Here is a 22,197-nt window from a genome sequence, read left to right on the forward strand (position 1 = left end):
AAGCATAACAGGTAACACACCTGAATATTAAATTGATGTTCTCTGCATAAGTCAACTTTTGAAAACATTTTATACGTGTGTATAGTGTTTTCATAAAATTTGGCATAATTACACTTAACATTGCTGAGTTCATGGTTCCATTAGAAAGCTTTAATTTAAGAGTTCATGTTTAAAGTGTTGGTGCTGACCTTTAAAGCCCTAAATGGCCTCGGGCCAGTATATCTGAAGGAGCGTCTCCTCCCCCATCGTTCTGCCCGGACACTGAGGTCCAGCTCCGAGGGCCTTCTGGCGGTTCCCTCACTGCGAGAGGCCAAGTTACAGGGAACCAGGCAGAGGGCCTTCTCGGTAGTGGCGCCCACCCTGTGGAATGCCCTTCCAGCAGATGTCAAAGCGATAAACATTCAGAAGACATCTTAAGGCAGCCCTGTTCAGGGAAGTTTTTAACGTGTGATATTTTACTGTATTTTTGGTTTCTATGGAAGCCGCCCAGAGTGGCTGGGGAGGCCCAGCCAGATGGGCGGGGTATAAATAATAAATTATTATTATTATTATTATTATTATTATTATTATTATTATTTAAGAGATGCAGATTTTATTTTCCGTAATTTGTTTTGAATGTGGGGAAATACGGTTTGCTTTAAGGTGGATTGCTTTAAGGTGTAGACTTCTGAGAGTAAGCGAAACAAGGAGTCAAAAATCATGTTACAGAGCAGTTCTCTGGCAGAACCTATGGCTACTTAAGTGCTAAAGGACTGATTGGCTCTGTTTGAACACAGCAATAAACTTTGGTTTATCATAACTGTAACAAACCTGGGCTTCCTTCTTCTCCTCTGATTTTCCTTTTCTGATCTGATGAAAAAGCCCATAGGGCAAGGTATTAAAAGGCATGTCAGGAGTTGCAGGACTTTGGAGATCAAAGGCAAAAAACAACAACAATGGTGGGGTAGACACGAAAGAGATCTATTGATCCAAAGTGTTTTGGATCCTAATGGGTTTTTTTTTCAGGGAAATCTAAAACACACACAGACAAAATATTAAAACTTGATCTCTCACAATAAACAATGTATGTAAACATTGTTACAGACTAAAAGGGAGAGCAATTTGGATTATGGATTATCAAGGCTGCTAGATTGTATTGCATGCCAAATTGTTCTTAGAAACGTCATTGTTCCCTTTGACTGTCACACCTGGTGACACTTCCCTTAGTCAACTGTCTGTAGGTAGTAATATTATGTAGCATATTGCTACACACAAATTTCAATTTCAGTTCTAATACAGCATTATCAAAGGGTGGAAAGTGGCAAGGCTGCTGGTGGAGGGGGGAGCCTGGTTTGGAGAATCTCATTCATTGACAATTTACATGTCAATAAGAGAATACGGTGTTTCCTCTTGCATTGAGACACACAAAGGAATTATTGAGCATGAAATTATTCTTTTAACTATTTGGAGCTTCAAGAAGATTATCTGTTTTGTGACGACAATGGGGAATTAGTAAAATTATTACTCAAGTACGTGCAGCATATAATAAAGATCAGATGCTGTGGTAGAATATTTAATTAACTTTTTGGTATGAATAAAGACAGTAGACACAGGAGAATTTGTGCTCTAAGGTCAGGTTCAATAAAATATCTATCTTTAGCACTGTGCAACCCCTGGAAAATTGATTTTTCTGTCTGTCTGTTTCCAAACCACCCAGCCAAGGTTTGTGCCATCTTCTGTGGCAGGGAACTTACTGTGTGTGTGTTTTACTGAATCCTTACCAACATATTGTGCTTATCAAAGATTTTACAAGATGACTTTCTTCTTGGTCTTATTCTCAAGGAACAACAAATAGGCATGTGTAGCTTTTTTAAAAAAACACACCAAAAACTGTAGCAATAGCATTTCAGCTAATTCTGAGATTATGATGCATTGTAAAGCATAGTGAGGATTACTGATGTCTTTATACATGGAATATTCATACAAAATTAGTATTTGTGGACAATTCAGTAGAGTGATACATAATACAATCAATATAGTAATGCATTAGTTAGCCTCCGGATAATTTACCCAGTTTACTTTTAACTGAATTTTCTGGCTCTGTTATATTAAATATGTAGATGAGAGAGTTTTGCCATTTTCAGTGTATTCATGATGATGTCCAAACCATTATTGCAGCCTGAACCATGCAATTGTACAGTTTCTAATCAGATGGGTCATTTGAGTGTGGGCTACTGACATAACCAAACTAACCATCATCTAAATAACTGTGTTCTTGCTTGGGTCTGCCTGTGGCACCCAGTATCCCCTTGGCTGCCTAGGACCCCCTTCCCACTTTATATGCCATGGCAGCCATGATTTTTGCCTAGTGAATCACTTCCCCAGCTAGTACCTACTCGTCTGCACAGCCTTTCTGTCAGACGCTTCAAATAAATATGTAAAGTTAAGCCACACGCAGTCTTAATTAGTATTTCTGTAATGTTTACATGAATGAACCCTGTACAGTGGCACAGTTGAGTTGTAATGGTAATGAGAGCAAGGCTGCATGAGTCCTGCTCTCACATGCTTCCTCCTTTCAAATGCCTTTTTAAGGGCAGGGGAGAGTATTGTTCCACTTTTGACCAAACCACAGAGTCCTATTATACCTAAACTAATAACAAAACAAAACCACACTCACCCACCCACCCGTTCTGCTTTATACTAACTGTGGTTTGTTCAGACAAAGCAGCATCAGTCCAAAGTTTCATATCCTTGTTTTGCAGACTATGTTTCTTGTCAGGGGCTGGACTGAGGAGGATTGGTGGGGGCCACCCCCCCCTTCGCCTGACGCTTCCTGAGAACAGGAGGACAGTATAGAATTAGAACAGTGGTTTGCAGAAGGCCATAGGTCAGGGGCTGCAGAGGGGGAAAGCTGGGAATTTTGGGAGAGGAACAGCAGGAGGAAGAAACACCAGGGGAAAGACAGCTGACAGACTCAGTGCCTTAGGAAAGCATTCCTGACCCCCCCCCCTTTCCCAGGACTAGACGGGCGTTGAGAGTAGTAGAACAGAGAGCTCAGAGGCAGGAAGCTCAGATTGGCCAGCGCAGGACTGACAGATTAGGGAAGATGAAGGGCGAGGGGAGACATTACTTGGAGCAACACCATCATTGCATAGATACTACGTCCCTTTACTCTCTGTGAATACTGAATAAATTACATGGCAAGAACTCTTCTTGTTTATCTGCTTCTTGGCTGCCACCAAGGGAGGGATCAGATTCCCTGAAGCCTGACAGTTTTGGAGGCATTGTTAACTATAGTTGACACAGTCAACTAGTCCTTAAGCATCAAGTCCAGTATTTGCAAACTACAAAGCATGGTTCAGATGACTGGGTTTGTGGTGCTTGAAGCAGGCCATAGGATCACATATGAGGTGGGCTGATTTCCACAGTCTTTTCCTATGTGAATCAAGAGCACTGCATTTGTAGGTGGGTGCAACTGGGTCACAGGGGCTTACAGTGATCTTTTGCCTGGATAGCCTCTGGACTAGATTCTGTTAGGTTAGTGCTCATATAGCACAAAAAGAAGTAGATATAGCTGTAGGAAACTGGAATCAATCTTGTGATTTATTTGACATAAATAGGATGTCATAAATTTGCTTTCAGAATAAAGCTACCAAAGGAGCTAAGGTTACCTGAAATTAAACATCAAGGGGCAAGTATTCCAACTGTATTGTGTCACATGGCACACCACAATTTTCCCTTGCACACCCGCAAACAACATTTTTTTCCTTTTTTTACATGGCAAGGAGAAAACACAATGGTGGCAGAAGCAGCAGATTAGTGAACAGAACCACCATACAAAATGCACCTTTTCTGTAGGGAGCAGGTGCTTTCTGGGGTGAGTTTTCATTGACTTCTTCGTATGAGAAGGCCTTAACCCCTCTCAAACATGGGAGGAAAGCCCTATTGAAAACGAAATATTTTGGTTAATGTAAAATGGTTTGCATAGCTACAGGAATGGCTACTCTTGAATCCTGTCGGCAAGAAACACAAAAGTAACTATTAGCTTTAAATGCAGAAAGAAAGAAAGAAAGAAAGAAAGAAAGAAAGAAAGAAAGAAAGAAAGAAAGAAAACAGGTTTCAAGCTTCCATTTGGAGAGCGAATGAAGTGGACAGATTTTTAGAAGCTCTGTGTGTAACTAGCCATTCATGCTTTTATTCATTATTGAGAACAGTAGGAGCTCTTGGCTTCTGAGTGCCTTTATATCTGGCTAGTGGTCAGCTCCTTGAAAGCACAACTCTTTATCACTCGTTTTTGTCTCGATCACGTCTGTGTCTTTAGTAGCTATTTTAAGTAGCCTAAGAATTAAACTCCAGCTGAGGGGAGAAGAAGAGCATTTTTATTATGCAATAATTACCATTTTCTTTTACTAACCTCTTGAAATAATATTTTTTAAAATCCCCCATAGATGTTGGATTTTAGAGCAAATACTTGGGAATATTTGCTGGATAAAATACATACATAATGAATTATTATTATTAATTGGCTTATTTGTTTTAAAGCTTTGGTATACTGCTTAATATAAATCTCTAAACATTTTTTTTTTTTTTAGTATTACTACCAACCTCCGATCCCCTTCATGGACCTGCTGTTTAGCCTTATTCTCAGTCAACCTTCCCCCAAAGTCTTGTGCATTTACATAGACTATGTAATAAAATGTTTTCTGTTGTGAAAGATAGGGTATCTGTGACCTTCTGGATGTTGTTGGACTTGAGATCCCATCAACCCCAGCCATCATAGTCAGAGATAATGGGAATTGTAGTCCAACAATATCTGGAAGGGCCGGGTTTAGTGCCTTTATACTGCATCCTTCTGCAAGTTCCTAGGTTGGCTTACAAAAAGTTACTATCACTTTAAAACAGAAACATTAAGACATCACAACATAAAAGAGTAGTATAAAAGATGTCAGCAGTAACAAACCAAAGCAGCATATAAAAGTAATTCACAGAAGGTCAAAAAAAATTGAAAAATAAAAGTACAGTGGTACCTTGGTTCTCAAACTTAATCCGTTCCAGAAGTCCGTTAGAAAACCAAAGAGTTCCAAAACCAAGGTGCGCTTTCCCATAGATAGTAATGCAAAACAGATTAATCCCGTTCCAGACTTTTTAAAACAACCCCTAAAACAGCAATTTAACATGAATTTTACTAATCTGGTGGTTCCAGGACATGGGTCAATGAGGACAGGCTATCTGCTACATGATGAGTACAGGTGACCTGCCATCATTTTGGGATGTCTCATGGGAAGTAAAAATGATGAAATAACATTCAGCCTTTCTGAATAACCAATCAATTTTCCACCATTTTCTTAGTAATGGAGACAGTATCGTCATCAGTGTGTGTGCTGGTGCTGGGGAAACCCCATTGACAAAACACAGACACATACACACCAGCTGTTTCCCCCGCTTCTCTTAAGTTTCCCTTCATAAAAGTTGGTAGTGGTTCTGGTAATAACAGTGGAAAAACCCCAAAGCCCCCAACAAAATCTGTTCTCTTCATAGAAAGTAGTGACTTACAGTGTTCTCCTCAGAAGGAGAGGTGGCTCAGAAACCATTGGCAGCACTTGATGAGTATTGGTCATTGGAGAAGATTGGTTTAGCTGCAGATTTTTATAAAGCTTAAACAAGGTCTTCGAATATTTGATAGATGGGAATCTGTGGCAATAGTTTCTAAAGCCCTTAAGCCGGAGACATCAACCTAATTTGTTAATTTTATTTTCTGATCCGTTACAAAGCGAAATACTTGAAAGATTTTCACAAATTACCTTTGCATGTGTGTATGCAATTAGGTGTACTGCCGTTTTAGTGCCTAAGGTTTAAAAAACAAAACAAAAAAAACCCACATTCAAAAGCAGGCACTTAAATTACAATTTTGTTACTACGCACATCACAGAAAGCATAATTTGCTAAATAAAGTCACAGCACATCCGCTAAACGGGGGCTAACACGGTCAGGATGACTTGTTTTGCAATCTGAAAGACTACATAATATTGTAAAAGTGTGCGCTGCTTTCAGCTTGTCATGCGATGCACGGCTCTGTTTGTTGCTTTTAATTAGAGTGCCTGGCATGCACATGACAAGTAGAGACGAATGACAATTAGTAGGGGCTGGTTTAGCGGGGGTTGTTCCCCATGTAACCATGACACTCTCAGCACAGAATAAACCTTCCTCTGTTCTAGTGCTGATCTGCCATTGAACATGCTGTCAGTTGTGACAAATTGATAGGAATTTTTTTGAAGCTCACAAATTTCCTTTGGATTAGTCAGATGAGAACACCAAGCTTAGCTTCATTTCTGATTCAAGACCCAAGTTCTCAACAGGAAAAGGTCATCACGTTTCCCTACTGAGTTACCCAGTCTCCCTTATGAGTAGCTTTCTGGCAAAGTATATGAGCAAGATACTTAATTTCATGCTTCAAAAGGCACTCTCAAGTTAAACCAACTTCCTCTTGAGCTCTGAGAAAATCAGGTGAGATTTGTGAACTTGTTTGGATATACAGAAACACGTATTATAAAACGTATTATAAAGGGTTTCCACCAGTCTTGGGACAGGCTGTTTCGAAAAACAATGCCAAAAGTCAATCAGCTTTCTCTGTTTGAGATCAACGCAGCACAATATGGAAGATGTCTAGAGAAAGCAATATATAAAATATATTATGACCTTGTAAATTAAATATGAAATCATCTTCATTTAGTGCGCACTTGGTTATATATTAGTGGCTTCATCCAGAGTCTTGTACGCATTCCTATTGGTTTACTGTGTGTATGAGCATCCTTGTGTATGTCAACAGAGGGAGCCAACCTGCACAGTGAAAGGATGGATGCACCTGTACAGATATTGGGTCTTCTGCTCCCATTCAGAGTCCTATATACCTGAGCATATAGGGTTGATGTAATATTTGTTATGGATGTGGGAAGTCCCTGAATATTACTGTGCTGATTTCATCATAGTCACTAGCGTGTTTCAAGGGGTTTTTCAGCAGGTGGCGTTGTGGTTTAAACCACTGAACCTCTTGGGCATGCCGATCAGAGTGAGCTCCCGTTGCTCTGTCCCCAGCTCCTGCCAATCTAGCAGTTCGAAAGCACATCAGTGCAAGTAGATAAATAGGTACCACTGCGGCGGGAAGGTAAACGACATTTCCGTGTGCTCTGGCTTCCATCACAGTGTTCTGTTGCACCAGAAGCGGTTTAGTCATGCTGGCCACATGACCCGGAAAGCTGTCTGTGGACAAATGCCGTCTCCCTTGGCCTGAAAGCAAGATGAGCGCCGCAACCCCATAGTCGCCTTTGACTGGACTTAACCATCCAAGGGCCCTCTACCTTTACCTTCAAGGAGTGCAGTCTAGGATTCCACAAGCAGTGGCTGCAATCTGAGGTGTGGGCTGGAGTTTGTAGAAAGTGTGGCCTTCTTCCATGCTTTCCACTTAATACAAATGACAAAATGTTTGGGGAGCACTTTATGAAGTTTAATAATAACCTGCTAGTAAAAGGTCAATTGGTTTTGAAAAGTGGGGCAGCTGGGTGGGGATCCTTGCCCCGTTATGTTTCTCTTATTTGCTGTAAGGCTGTGCTGGAAGAGAGAACTAGTGGAACCAAAAGCATGGATGCATGAAATGAGAACATTGGCCCTAGAGAACCGGCCAGGCTGGAATCATTCTCATGCTGATTTTGGCCTGGATGGCACTTCTTGAGTGAATTTGCTTTCAAAGTGGAGCCAGCCAGGCCAGAACTGATTTCAACTTGGATGGCTTCTCTTTCCATACCTTGCCAGCTTGGAGCGCTGGAGAAGTGGCAGGCAAGGGCTCGTTTGGCAGGTGTTCCATCCACCTGCTTATTGGTGGTGCTGGTGGGGAGGCCTTGCCAAGTCAGAATGTTGCCAGCAGGGCTTTCTCCATTGCTGCGTGACCCGGCAGTCATTTGGCCGTGCTGAATGTTCTCATGTGTGCAGTGTCCCATAGTGAATCAAATAGAGGCTTGCAGTTGTCTTTTATTTATACCCCTATGAATGCTTTGTTAAGTTGGTATTTCCCCAGTGGATTCAGTCAGTGCCTGTACATAATGCAAATATTAATTTGAAGGTTGGAAATCTCTCTGCCTGTCTCTCTCTCTGCTCAAAACTAAAAGCGAAACCAGAAAAAGCATTTGAAGCTAGTTTGGGTAGTATTTGGAACTAGACGGGGAAACAGAAAAAAAGGAGACAAGTTGAAACTACACTCGTAATTGGCTGAAGGCAAATCATTTTGGAGTGCAGGAATCTCTTTCCAGGGATCCAATGTGCAGGTTTAGCTGATATTGGATGTAGCTTTCTTCTGCTATACTCTGCATGGATGTTTGCAAGTAAATATAATATTACAAAGCGACCATAAGTCTCCAATACTCTTTCATCTAAAGGAAATCAAAGCCTAGAGCTCTGCTTTAGGAACATCTCACCCTCTGTGGAAGTGGAGAGTGTGTTTATAGTCATAAAAAGCCCATCAGTCTGATGGTGATCTATGTGGAGGTAAGACCTATATATTGCAACAACCCCAATTTGTTTTGTCACCTCTCAGCTGTGTCCCATATTGCACCACAGCCTGATCAGAGGGGGCTGAACCACAGTCAGCGAAGGGAAGGTGTTACCATCCACTTACTTGTGAGAAAGTAAAGTGGTACGTTCATTAAACTGTTGGGATGGGGTCTACATCAATTTCCTGACCCCTTGTGACTCCTGTGTCTCTTGGGGCAAGTTATATCCCTATTTTGCAGGCCATTTGTTTTGTTCCATAGAATATCATGGGGACTCTTGAGGATGAATTCTGTCCCTGTCTGCATAAACTGTCTTGTCCTCACCCCTATCACACGTTCTAGCTAGATGTTATATTACGGAATGACAGAAACTTGGCAACTGGCATTTATATGCGTGGATATTTAGATAGCTATTTGTCCTAAAATAAAGAAGCAGCTCATTATCTTTGCTTAACGTGCTATGGTTTACAGAAGACTGCATTCTTATTCTAATGATGATGAGTCAATGAGTAAATGTCAAATTGCAGTTGTTTTGCTTGGGAAATTACTTTTCTCCTTACTCTTAGGAATGACGCTGTATAGGAAATTAAAAGATATACTTTTGATTATGATAATTTCTGCCTTGCCATATGGTTATTAAAATATTGTTACAGAAGGATATTCATTCAACACTGGAACAATTATCTCCTCCTGTGCTCTTAGGAAATCAATATATTGCATGATAAGCAGATAGCGATGTATTGATTTCTGTTAAGTATCTAGAAAGGTTGCTAGATCATAAATCACAACAAGGTATGGATTTATCTCACATTTGTGCACAAAGCACAACCTTGACTAATTTACTATGCTACTATTTTCACAGCTGCTGATAGCATTTAATGCCCTGAAACTGATGGGTAAAATTTGCAGAAGGGGGTAAGAAGTTTAACTTGCCCAGTAGCAACTTTGAAAAAACTTAGCCTTTCCATTGTGAACCTGCATAACTCTCACTGCTGGGTCACAAAAGCTGCATGGGCAAAGCATTCATTTCTTGCATTGTAATGAAGTTTCAGAATCAAGACTATGCAGTTCATTTGTTAATGGGGCAAATTTTCACTGCACTGAAAGGAAGAGGCGCTGCAGAAAGTACACTATTTTGTTCAAAGGTGTAGCAAGGATTTATGTGTGGGTGAGGGCTTTTTTTTCCTTGTGAGAAGCTGCTTTAAAAATATTTTCCCCAAGGCCAGCGCCTAAATCTATATTCACCTTTTACTCTGGCCTTCCTTGGCAGAATTCCTACTGACTTAAGGAAGATTGCTACAGGGAAAACTGACTGAGAAAATCTCTGATTCAGAACACATTTAAGTTAAAGGAATGGTTTCCATTGACTTCAAAAAGATTTGGATCAAGCCCAGAGCAAGCAAGGATTTCAGTTGAAATTATAATTCGTAGTGTATTGCTAGACTATTTGAGTCTAAAGATTATTTTAGAGGGGATATGATCAGTCGGTGATGACTTCCAAATTAATTATCCGTATGATGAAATATCTGATGATGAATAAAAGGCTTCTTGGCTTTCCTTGAGATTACATTGGAATGGTGAAGTTCAGGGGGAAACCTGTAGAATCTTTCTGCATCTTAAATTGTCAAACGAGCAAATATTGGAAAACTATGCCCCTACATACCATTTCATTCATGACACAAAACCATACATTATTATTGCAGGTAAGGTATTATGCATGATTTATTGCTGGAAAACATACCTTTTTCTGATAAAGTACTTATATGCAGTTTCTTAATGGTTAGGGGTTGTGGAACATTAAGCACCAAATAAGGCCTAGAATGAGCCATTCTACCTACTGCAACACATCAGTAAAGTCACTTATCATACTTTTGTCATCGGGAAGGAAAACAGTGTGTCATGATAAGCCTTTAACTTTGTGCTATAGGCAAGGTAGTAACCTTAAGGACTGTCAGAGCCCGTATATGCCAGCCCAATCAATGGGACCATCCAGAAGAATGCTGTTAATTGTACCTCATGCTACAAAGGTCTGACTGGCTTCAGCTAGAAGTTGGGCACTGGTCCCATGCTGCAGAACACCGTTATAGCAGAGATTTGGTAGATTTGACTTTCAGGCAAAATTTTCTTGAGTGGCTTGTCATTTCAGTGACAGGTTTTTTTAAGGTTTTTTTTTAATGTTTTCATATTGCTGGGCAGCACTGTGAGAGGGAATAATAATAATAATAATAATAATAATAATAATAATAATAATTTATACCCTGTGCATCTGACTGGGTTTCCCCAGCCACTCTGGGCGGCTCCCAACAGAATATTAAAACCACAATAAAAGATCAAACATTAAAAACTTCCCTAAACAGGGCTGCTTTCAGATGTCTTCTAAAAGTCAGATACACAGTTGTTTATTTCCTTGACTTCTGATGGGAGGGTGTTCCACAGGGCGGGCATCACTACTGTGAAGGCCCTCAGCCTGGTTCCCTGTCACCTCACTTCTCGCAGTGAGGGAACCGCCAGAAGGCCCTCGGAGCTGGACCTCAGTGTCTGGGCTGAATGATGGGGTGGAGACGCTCCTTCAGGTATAGCATATAAATACTTTCATAAATAATAAAAATTGACATTTGGAGTATGCAGTATTGCACTCTTACATGAGAAAGACGTCTGTGAAACTTCTGTGTAATCTTTGTTCTGCGGCAAACTCAAGTTTTCTTCCCACAGGAACTGCAGCAAACGTTCAGCACTGAAAGCTACATGAATTACCAGATTAAGGAAGGGTAAAACAAACTATTTGTACGTTATGAGAGATAAAACCCCTTTGAAGTAGCTGGCTGGTGCCATTTCTATTCAGTTCCTATAAAAGAAGCAAAAGGTGAGACGTGTGGAAGTCGCAGCAGCAGCAACAATGTCTGCAACATCATGCCCTTCTGCTTTTTACATAGGGCAAACTGGTCAGTCTCTAAGCAACAAATAAATAAACTGGGCTGACGTCAGAAATGGCAAAATATGGAAACCAGCGAGAGAACGTTTCCCCATAATGGAATACTGTGTAACTAACCTTCAGCTGTCTACATTTGAACAGAGGAACTGCAAAGGGAGATTCCAGCATGAAACTGCGGAATTGCAGTTAATCAGGGAAATTCAGTTCAATCACCTGCGGCTTGCATTGAGATGGCTGTCTTTTAAAATCAAAAATCTTCCAACGCATGTTAATTAGCTAACCAATGCCAGATGTTCTTGTTACCAAGAAGGGTGCTTCCAGACAGGCATGCCCAGATAGTCCAGTGTAATTGTTTTTCCACCGAAAGCTACTAGTGCAACAGCAACTGACTTCTCACACTGTCAGGGACTATGTTCAGATGAATCTGTCAGTTTTAGTTTATCTCAGTTTCTCAGCCAATCTTAAGTTTGCTACATTTTTACACACACACACACACACACACACACACACCCCTCCTCGTAAGAATTCGTAAGCATTTTAGTGAGTATGCAATTTCCTCAATATGTTTTCAAAACTATTTTTCATTAATATATGTATTCCTATGTATATTCCCCATGTACGCATTTTTGTACAATAGACTTTATACACACACACACTCATTTGTGTGTGTGAAAAATGAAAATGGTATTAAAAAATTATAAGTAGACATAATAATAATGTATGTAAAATGAGCATATATATGTGAGGTGTTTGGAGAAACTGTTGTAATTGTTATACAACGGTGGCTACAGCTCAAGTTTATTATATGCAGCATTGTTTTGTGTACTAATAAATAATTCTCTATGCAATTTTCATTGCTTTTTGAGCTCCTGTGATTTTGTCCAGCATTTTTTGTGGGATTTTGAGCTGTGACTGAGGTGAATTCCAAACTAGGGCAGGCCCAAGACGTTTTGATACCTGATACAGAAAATTCAAATGGCACGACCTCATGTTGAAAAAAACCCCACCAAAACAAATCAACCTCCTATTTTATGACTTTCAGCGGTGATTAAAACCTGGCACCTAAGGCAGTTCCATAAAACTTTGGTTTTGTAATATTTAGCACTAATTATTGCAGTACACTGAATGGAATTACTCATGAAAAGTGCCACAGTGTTTTGATCCTGTAATACTTTGCAGAAAGTAGACCAATCTTACCTCTATAACCAAAGGAGTTTTCATGTTGAATGGGGAAACAAAAAAGAAATTGTGAAGTGCCTTTGTAGTGTTTTGGGCTTCTTGGTTTGCCATAGCAGGATGTACCCGAGGCAGCTCTTGGATACTATCGTTCAGTTATAAGTTTTGTATTGCCAGAAGCAATTGCAGTATGGCTTCTTCTTGTTGTTATGCACCTTCTGTGTGGCCTCCCAGTCATAATGATTAATACTGACATTGAAGGCGAGATACTTCTGAGGCAGACAGAGTGGACTTGTTGGTTCCTTGAAGACTAGAGAGATAGGGTGGGGGAAAACCCCACAGCTTGAATCCAGTCTATGGAGGGCTATCACTTCAGGCACTGTGAGCGACTGAGCCCCACAGAACAGTGCGCACATTGTGTGGAATAAGGCAAGCTGAGGGCATATTGAAGAATTTAACCCTGTGCAACAGTTGTACAGCCAGACAATGTCTTTGGAGAACTTCACGAAATTTAATTATCACTCTTTGATCTAGATCGTAATATTAAGTCCACATGACAGGTAGAATTATAGACCCAATGCATTTCTTTAGTGATACACTCGCCAAAGGCACTTATTCCTTCGACTCATCATACGATACCTTACTGATGTAGGCAGCAACTTCAAAATGCATCTGTACATTAAACTTCAGATTAGTTTTACCCGTTGCTGCTGTTACTTTTTTTCATTCACATGAATGGCACTGATCAGATAAATTCTGAATTAGTGGATGCAACATGGCCCATTTGCATTTTCCTCCAACTCTAACTACTGTAATTATATATAAATATTTTATATAGAGAGTAAGAATGCATTTCTTTATAGGCTGCTTTTAAAGTCCTTTTCATAAAAGCTAGCAGTTAATGAAGAGAAATTAGCCTCTTCCTCTTCTTGACGTGAGTCACGCTTCATTATCTGAAAACAGCAACAAAACGGTGTTTTAATAAAAACATTCATTACTCCCAAGATTCGTTTTTGGTTTTTTTTTGCCAAAGATCTGAACAGTGTTGCTAGGTGCTTCATCAGGAATTTTATTTTGAAGATGTGCTTCATCGATGCATGTCTAATTTGGGTATATTATGTTCATAAGCACAGAACGTTGTAACCAGGGCTTTTTTTCAACCAGAGTGCAGCTCTGACACCTCTCAGGTGGGCGCTATTGCCATGATAAGAGAACAAGGCAGAAGTTCATGGTGAGCTCTGACACCTCTTTTTCTAGAGAAACAGCACTGAATGTAACCCCTTCATGCATAGAAAGGGCAGTGAGAGTGTGCAGTAGGCCCCCTGCCTCAACATCATATAGCCTCCTAGCCCTGCTCCCAATTTCCATGTTTTCAGCTTGATCATCTGAATAGGGGAAGCTTTCTTATGTAGACTTCCATGTGACCTGGAACCCTGCATGAACTGAAACTCTATATGCTTCCATGCTCAATGGACACCCCATTGCTTCATCAGGACTAGGGGAAAATAAGTAATGAACCCCCTCCTGACACGCCCCTATTTTCTCCCTATAGTTGCCTGTGCTCTCCTGAGCTGTGCCTTTTAAATCTCTCGCTCTCCCTTTAAAAATACTTTTCCCATTTAAAAGCTCTCAAATGGTGTGTTCTGAATGTTGTTTTTTTTTTAAATCTAACTGTACATTTCCAAATGCTCTGCTTTATGACTTATGAGATATGGTTATGGGAAGTTTTAGCAGAATTTGTAAAACTCTGTTAAGGGGGGTGGGTGGGTATTTATCAATCTGGTGAGTTGTTCCATGGACCCCCATTTTTTCCCAGGCTCTGAAGAAGGGGAAGGTCTTCCCAGATTAAAAGATGTGCTCATTTGTGGAATTGATGGCCGTCATTGTGGAACCTGTTAAATGTTCCATTTTGAAACCATCCTATAGCTGTAAACCTTTGGTTCTTATTGAAAACTTAGTCCTGTTGGAACTTACCTTCAAGTAAAGATGCACAGGTTTGGCTGTAATGTAGAGATGAAAACAGAAATGTCTTATGCCTAATTATCTTCATATTTTCCATGTTAACAGATGGATGGCTTGGGCCTAGGCCGGTGTCATATAATACAGCCCTTCTTTAATGTAATTATTCAATCAGAAAAAAAAGAAACGACTAAATACAAGGGTTTAATTTAACATACTAGAGAAGATTATTCTGAAATTAAATCTAGTAGGCACAAAAAAGCTAAATAGAACTAATTAATCCTGTACTATTTATTGTTCCATTTCATAAAGCAGTACTTGACAAACAATGATAAATGTGTATGCAGTGTTAGCAAAGCACAAAAGGAAATAAAAGTCTTATTAGCATTGAAATGATTTAGATAACTTGCCATGTCAGGTTTTGTTCTCAGTTTTCTAGAGTGTTCTTGCAGTTGATGGCTGTGTTAATCCACCAAAGGGCACTGTCCCCCACAATCTGTTAATAGTGTCATCTTCATTCATGTCAGTATTTGTTGACTGAAACTCAAATACTGAAACCTATATTTTTAAATAATTTTAGGAGATTTCCACTAAAAGATTAGGAAGTCCAGTTAGCCACTCAATGAATGTCCATTATAAATTATTTCCCGTGTGAGAGCAATTTTCCAAAATTAAATCACAGAGATCCAGAGTCAATGAACTGAATGCTCACATATCCTCTCAATATCAGGGGTTCTCAGTGGAGGTCCTTTTTAAATTTTTATTTTTATTAAACACACAGTACATAAAAATCCCATACGCCTCCCAGGCTCACCTCAACTCACCTTATCACGAAGAGATAACCAGGTTCAGCACATAAGTTATAGGTTTAGAGAAGGTATAAAACTCAAGATGGGACAGAATCCGGTTGTTTTACCAGAACAGACCCAGGCATCAAAACACATTGTAGAAAGGTAATACAAAGAAATAGCAATAACAATAATAGATGTCAGGAACTCTTCTTGCCTCTTTGCTTGACCTCTGGTCTGGTAAGGTAAAAGGTAAAGGACCCCTGGATGGTTAAGTCCAGTCAAAGGCGACTATGGGTTGCGCTTATCTCGCTCTTCAGGCTGAGGGAACCAGTGTTTGTCCACAAACAGCTTTCCAGGTCATTTGGCCGGCATGACTAAACCACTTCTGCTGCAACGGGACACCGTGACAAGTGCCAGAGCACACAGAAACGCATGGGATATACAAAGTAAAACTTAGAACTTGTAGACTGTGGGCTCTGTATCATAAGGCAGGAGATACCATGTTCAAATAAATGCTGGATCTGTTACTATTAAATTCCCTATGAGGGAGAAAGCACATGCCTGATTTCTGATGTGCAATTCCAGAATTTAAACAGAGCAGGCCCCAGTATCCAGCAGGACTGGCCTGTGGCATCAAATATATCAAGGGTGTCCAACTTCCAAGAGACTGCGATCTACTCCCACTATAAATAAACTGGCAGTGATCTACCCATTGGATTCACCAGAGTTGTTTGCGATTGACCAGTTGGACAGGACAGTATTAGGTGACTAGAGGTATGTGGTTGTCCTCCTGTTCAACCTGAAAGGGGATTGAAGCTTTTCCTCCTGAACAACTGAAAAAGCCCCTGTGCACCTATCTTCTTTGCTTCCTTGGATGACGCAAAAGCTTACCTTGGGGCAGATGGAGGCATTAACAGTGAGCGCTTCTGGTCCCCAGCAGAAAGCTGGCACTCCATCCATCCTGCACTCTAACAGACAATACTGTATAGTTATATATCTTCTAGAGTTCAAATGAAGTACATTAAAGCAGGGGTCAGCAACCTTTTTCAGCCATGGGTCGGTCCACCGACCCTCAGACCATGTGGTGGGCTGGACTATATTGGGGGGGGGGGATGAACGAATTCCTATGCCCCACAAATAACCCAGAGATGCATTTTGAATAAAAGCACACATTCTACTCATGTAAAAAAACACGCTGATTCCCGGACCATCCATAGGCCGGATTTAGAAGGCGATTGGGCTGGACCCGGTCCCCGGGCCTTACTTTGCCTACCCATGCATTAAAGAGCTGAATCTTGACAATGAAATTCCGTCTTCAGAATAGCCAGTATTCAGCAAACGTAAGCAAAGAATTAATGATTTCTAGTAATGGATTACATTGACTGCAGATGAGTAAAGACTGTAATCTCCAACTGTTTCCAGACGTGGGATTAATTCTTAACACCAGCATGTGACAGGGATATTTTACTATTTTGTTGTGTTGAATTATTTCTCTCCACCTTACTTCTCTTTAAATGAGAAAGAGCTGATCTAGATGTTTGTTAATCTTCCACCCAGCCAAAGTGTAGTGATTTGCTTCCATCACATTCTGCACAATGGTACAGAAGCAAAAGTGGTGTTGCTTTCTTATGGAATGAATTTCTTCGTTCCTAGCAGCCGCCGCCCTTGATTTGGACCATGGCCATGAAAACCCACTATGTCACTACATCATATGGTGTTTGCACACACATTATGACAGAGAGTTGGAAACTCATTATGAGTAGGCAGCTGGGGTGTTTGCCAACTCATAAACACCACCGTAATCAAAAATAAAACTATGATGATACCACTGTTGTGAACCAATTGTGGGTCATCGTTCGCCATTTGAAGACCAGTGACATTGGAACATTTTCTGAAACCCCATCCTTAATAATAATTGTTAATAATAGTCATTGTTGTTAATGATCATATAATGAATTCAAATAATCTGCAGGGATTGCGCCCTCAACACCAACTGTGCATTTCAATGTATTCACAACTAGGATGCATAATTGCACTGTGGTTAATGCTCCATCCTCAACTTCTCTGCTCAGTGTATACAAAAATAAATCATAAAAAGACAAGGTGGTAGCCAGTGGGAAACTGTTGCCCAGAATCGGTTATACAAAGCTATCAATTTGTTGGTGTGCATTTGTTCACTGCTTCATTAATGAATGTTTTTAATGCAAGGCAAATAATTCTACCCCCAATATGGCTTACTTTACTGATGAGCAAACAAATTTATACTTAACAAAATAATATTTGGCAGCATATTGTAGGTTCGTGTTCAGCATTCACTTAGCAATTATACTGTAGCTAACACAGTGTATGTTAGGCAATGCATTTCTCACATAGCACAGATTGAATGTAGGTATTGTTTGCTCACAGGGTTGTGGCTGAATACTTAATTATGCATGGATTTGCAGCAAGGTGGGAGTTATTATCTGAAAATACAGCATAGATACCTCGGTCCAGGCTTTCCTCAGCCACCTACAGAGCGAATGGTAAAACAAAGCACAGAGGAATTTGTGGGAATGTTCAGGGAGGCAGGAGAGTATATCTTGTTTATTAATATCCTTCCTAACTTGTGCTAGCAAGTTCTATAACTTAGCAGAGTTTTAAACATTCCCCTTTAAACGTACAGCAGTTAGCTTGTTGCAAGCTTGTTTAAGCTTCTAAATATAGGATTCCTGGTATCCCCTTTACTCCCTCCTAAAAAGAATAGACACAACACAATATTGTGTAAAAAGTATAAAAGAAGTTTACTGACACATTCCGTTCACAGATGGATCCCTGAAGGCAGACTTAGGTTACAAAATATATACATGTGGAATCTATCCCATAAGGAGATAGTCCCTTTGTGCTCTGTTGGCTGGAAGCCAGCAGGGCATCTCTAGCTAAAGAGATGTTGCTTCTGCGATGAATGGAGTCAGAGAGAGAGAGCTGTGTCCCAGGTGCTTTTGCCACCTGGGCAGGTAAGGTCACGCCCACCCTCACATGCAGAGGAAGTTTATCCCAGCCCAGGAGGAAACAGGAAGTTTTGTTCTCACAGGTGGAAACATCCCCTTTCATGTCCACTCTAGGAATGTTGTACTTGACTGCTATCTGTGTTTCTTTTTTTTTTTATAATGAAATGATTTTATTAGTTTTATGAAATACAGAAAAAAGAATAAAGAGCATATTATAAAAGTAGAAAAAGAAAGTTACAAATTTTCTTATTCTTTTTTCCAAATCTACTGGACTTCCCCGCGTCCTCCCAACCCTGCATTCTCTGTGATACATAACATCTGCAATTTGTTAACTTGTTTCAATACTTATTGTATCTTCCATTTTATCATGTTACCCAATTTCAAATATATTATGACCCAAATCGTGTACGTTTTCATTTTAACACAATAAAGTTGTTTCATTATTCTATCTCTGACTTCTTGTACCTTAATTTCCATTTCTTTAATTTAACATTACTGAAGCTAGAATTTCCCAAAAGGTGCGTTTTTTAACATTCATACAACTTATAATGTTTTTCCAAATAGTCTTTAAATTTTTTCCAGTCCTCCTCGATTGTTTCTTCTCCCAAGTCTCGAATTCTGCCAGTCATTTCGGCCAGTTCCATGTAGTCCATCAGCTGCGTGTGCCATTCCTCCAGTGTGGGTAAATCTTGTGTCTTCCAATGTTTTGCAATCAGGATCCTTGCTGCTGTAGTAGCGTACATAAAAAAAGTTCTGTCCTTCTTAAGCACTCTCTGGTCCACCATGCCCAGGAGGAAGGCCTCTGGTTTCTTAGGTAAGGTAAATCTAAGTACCTTTTTTAGTTCATTATGAATCATTTCCCAAAAGGCCTTCACTTTCGGGCAGGTCCACCAGAGGTGAAAGAATGTCCCTTCCGCCTCTTTACATTTCCAGCATTTATTATCAGACAGGTGATATATCTTAGCAAGCTTGACTGGGGTCATGTACCACCGGTATATCATTTTCATGTTTTCCTTCAAGGCACTACATGCCGTAAATTTCATTCCGGTGTTCCATAACCTTTCCCAGTCTTCAAACATAATGTTATGCCCCAAATCCTGCGCCCACTTTATCATGGCGGATTTGACTGTCTCATCCTGAGTATTCCATTTAAGCAGCAGGTTATACATTCTCGAAAGTAGTTTACTTTTTGGTTCTAACAGTTCTGTCTCTAGTTTCGATTTTTCCACCTGGAATCCAACCTTCTTGTCTACTTTAAAGACCTCTTGAATTTGTGCATAATGCAACCAATCTCGCACCTTGTTTTTTAGTTTTTCCAAGCTCTGCAACCTCCAATTGTCTCCAATCTTTTCAATGATTTCCTCATATTTAGGCCAATTGGCTTCCATATTAGGTCTCTTACGTGCCTTGGCCTCCACCGGTGAGAGCCACCTCGGAGTCTTACTCTCCAATAAGGACTGCTATCTGTGTTTCACACCTCACAGAATTATAGGGATGGAACAAGATTGTGTATTTTTTGTTTCCTGAGTGATTGTTTATTTGTCTTGTGGCCTCTTAAGAAACAGGTAGGTAAGGTGCGTTTATTGGGCAGAATCCAGTAAACAAATACTTCCCCTTATTGAGTGTAGTTTCATTCTGCCACTGTGTGGTGTTTTGTTCTGTGCAGAAATGTTTTCCAGAGAAGGGGATTTGGCAGGGCTGAACAGGAAACATTTCTGTTGCAAGGAAATTGACTGCCTTTGCCAAACTTGGAAAATGTGGCAGCTCTTTGAACTTAATATACAGATTCTCAGATAGGGGTTCTGTAAGGTGAAGGAACAGGGGAAGGACCCGTCACACACTGAGCTGTTCTTGGACAGAACCATTTGCTTAAGAATAAGTGGAGAGCAGTTGCCGTCAGAATAAACCAGGTGCTGCCCTTCTAAGGATGCATTGGTGAGTACCAGCTCTGCTTACATTAATGAAGATAAAGACAAGTGGCAGGCCAGTCCTGAAAGCCGCTCTGTCTTCTCTACTTGTTCTAACCACAGTGCACGCTCTCGCTCTCTCTTAGCTTGTTCTTGCTTGGTAATTTTAAGAAAGCGTGTTCTCCCTAACAGAGAGCACGTGTTGCGGTTGGGGGAACATGCCACCCTGCCGTTACTAGGCAGATTTGGTGAGGAACCCAAGCCTTTAAGGGTTAAAATTGGGTTGCTGGGGAGTTTTGATTGTTGCCAATTTGGAGGAGGGGTCAGAGTCTTTAAATACAGGGGCCAGACGTTGGACGTTCTCTTGGCCGTTTTGTATCGGATCACCCGCCCTCCCTCCCTTTTAATAGGGTGGTTTTTCTTGAGCGCTTGACCTTGCTATGCCTTTCATGGGGTCGTCTGCCTTGGAGCGGGGGCCTGGTAGGAATTTTGCCATTTGGCTGATTGGCTGGTGCCATTTGGTTTTTGCCTACTGCGTAGCAAATCGTCACAACTTGTAAGGTTGGCGGTTAGGCATTGGTTAAATTGGTGCTTGGAGGGGTAAGTGCCTATCCCTCCAAATGATGCGGAAAGGGAATTCCGTTAAAGGAATCCAGGGGCTTGCCATTCTTTTCGTCCTTGTCCCTGGCGTCAGACTTGGGCCCACAGGAACATTGAGGGTGAGAAGTGAGGGTCTGATGCCCAGCTTCATTTCTCACCCAATACTTGTTTCCCCACACTGGCTTCCGTTGGTGTCCAGAAGGCCAGCTCTGTCCCTGAGGGCAAGGACAGATAGTCATAACCAATGCCTAAGCAACCACTCACTTTTTTTTTTTTTTGTATTTTGAATAAAGTTGTGGCCAAATTTATGCCAAAAACCTTAAACAAAAATTGATGTGTGAAGTGTGAATTTTTTGGCGGTGGCATTGTGGGACTCAACACGCAATGGTCCTAGCATAATATAGTGAGAGGCAGATGCCCAAAGCAGCAGATGCTGGAGGGAGCTGTGTGCACCATGCAGCCTTGTCTTGCACCTCCTAAGTTAAGCTCCTGCCCTCAGGTGCAGTGGAGGATGCTGTTCTGTCATTAGAGTTGGCATAAGATTTCAGCTGCCAGCCTGGGACTCAGCTAGACTGGTAAAGAAAAAACGGTTTATATGCATTGTATATGCGATACAACATTGTGCCATCAGATGGCGATGTGGAGTCCTGTTTTTCTCTACCCGTTTTCCCTGTTTAAATTTACAGTGCTTTAAACTGAAGCGCTTTTTTGATGTGTCTAGATCAGGCATAGGCAAACTCCGGCCCTCCAGATGTTTTGAGACTACAATTTCCATCATCCATGACCACTGATCCTATTAGCTAGGGGTGATGGGAGTTGTACTTCGAAAACATCTGGAGGGCCAGAGTTTGCGTATGCCTGGTCTAGATCCAGCCCGGGTTAGTTTCAATGTATAGAACAGGCAGGAGGGGGCGCTCTCTCTTGTCTTTTGTCTTCATCAACAAAATGTCAATCCCTACATTTAGTTATGTGTGTAGCTGCAGAGTTGCTCAAGAGGCCTAGTGGCCTTGGAATGCTCACTTTTACTGAACTGAAAGTCAAACAAGAAAGAGAAGAAAATGGCAAAATGAGATATTTGTTTATTTAATAACAAACAGGCTTTAGCTTGCAATCTAAAATATATACAGCAAAACACAGTAAGTAAATAAATAAAGCCAGCAATAAACAATGAATCAACAAGCTGACCAAAATTACTATAAAAACACAACTTAAACCAGCAGCAACATAACACAAGGGGCAAGATTTGATGCAAGAGGGCAAGATTGAAAGGAACGGTTTATCACATCGCTTTCCTCCCACGTTTGAACAGCCCCCAAAAATAAATAA

At 40.7% G+C, this 22,197-nt stretch overlaps 1 protein-coding gene across 4 annotated transcripts in view; it reads left to right on the forward strand.

Moving 5' to 3' along the window:
* The window catches only part of TAFA2 (TAFA chemokine like family member 2), a 141,508-nt gene that overhangs the window by 48,234 nt on the left and 71,077 nt on the right, over positions 1 to 22,197 (forward strand). The window contains exon 1 of one of the 4 annotated variants that reach the window (XM_083699552.1): positions 20,280 to 20,299. The exons of the other annotated variants lie outside the window; for them this stretch is intronic. Coding sequence (XP_083555678.1) covers positions 20,292 to 20,299 — 8 coding nt within the window. The 5' untranslated portion in view covers positions 20,280 to 20,291. Of the gene's footprint in view, positions 1 to 20,279; positions 20,300 to 22,197 lie in introns of those variants that run through there. 4 annotated transcript variants of the gene reach the window in all.

Source organism: Podarcis gaigeae (assembly GCF_964106915.1).
Source record: "Podarcis gaigeae genome assembly, chromosome: 10".
NCBI lineage: Eukaryota > Metazoa > Chordata > Lepidosauria > Squamata > Lacertidae > Podarcis > Podarcis gaigeae.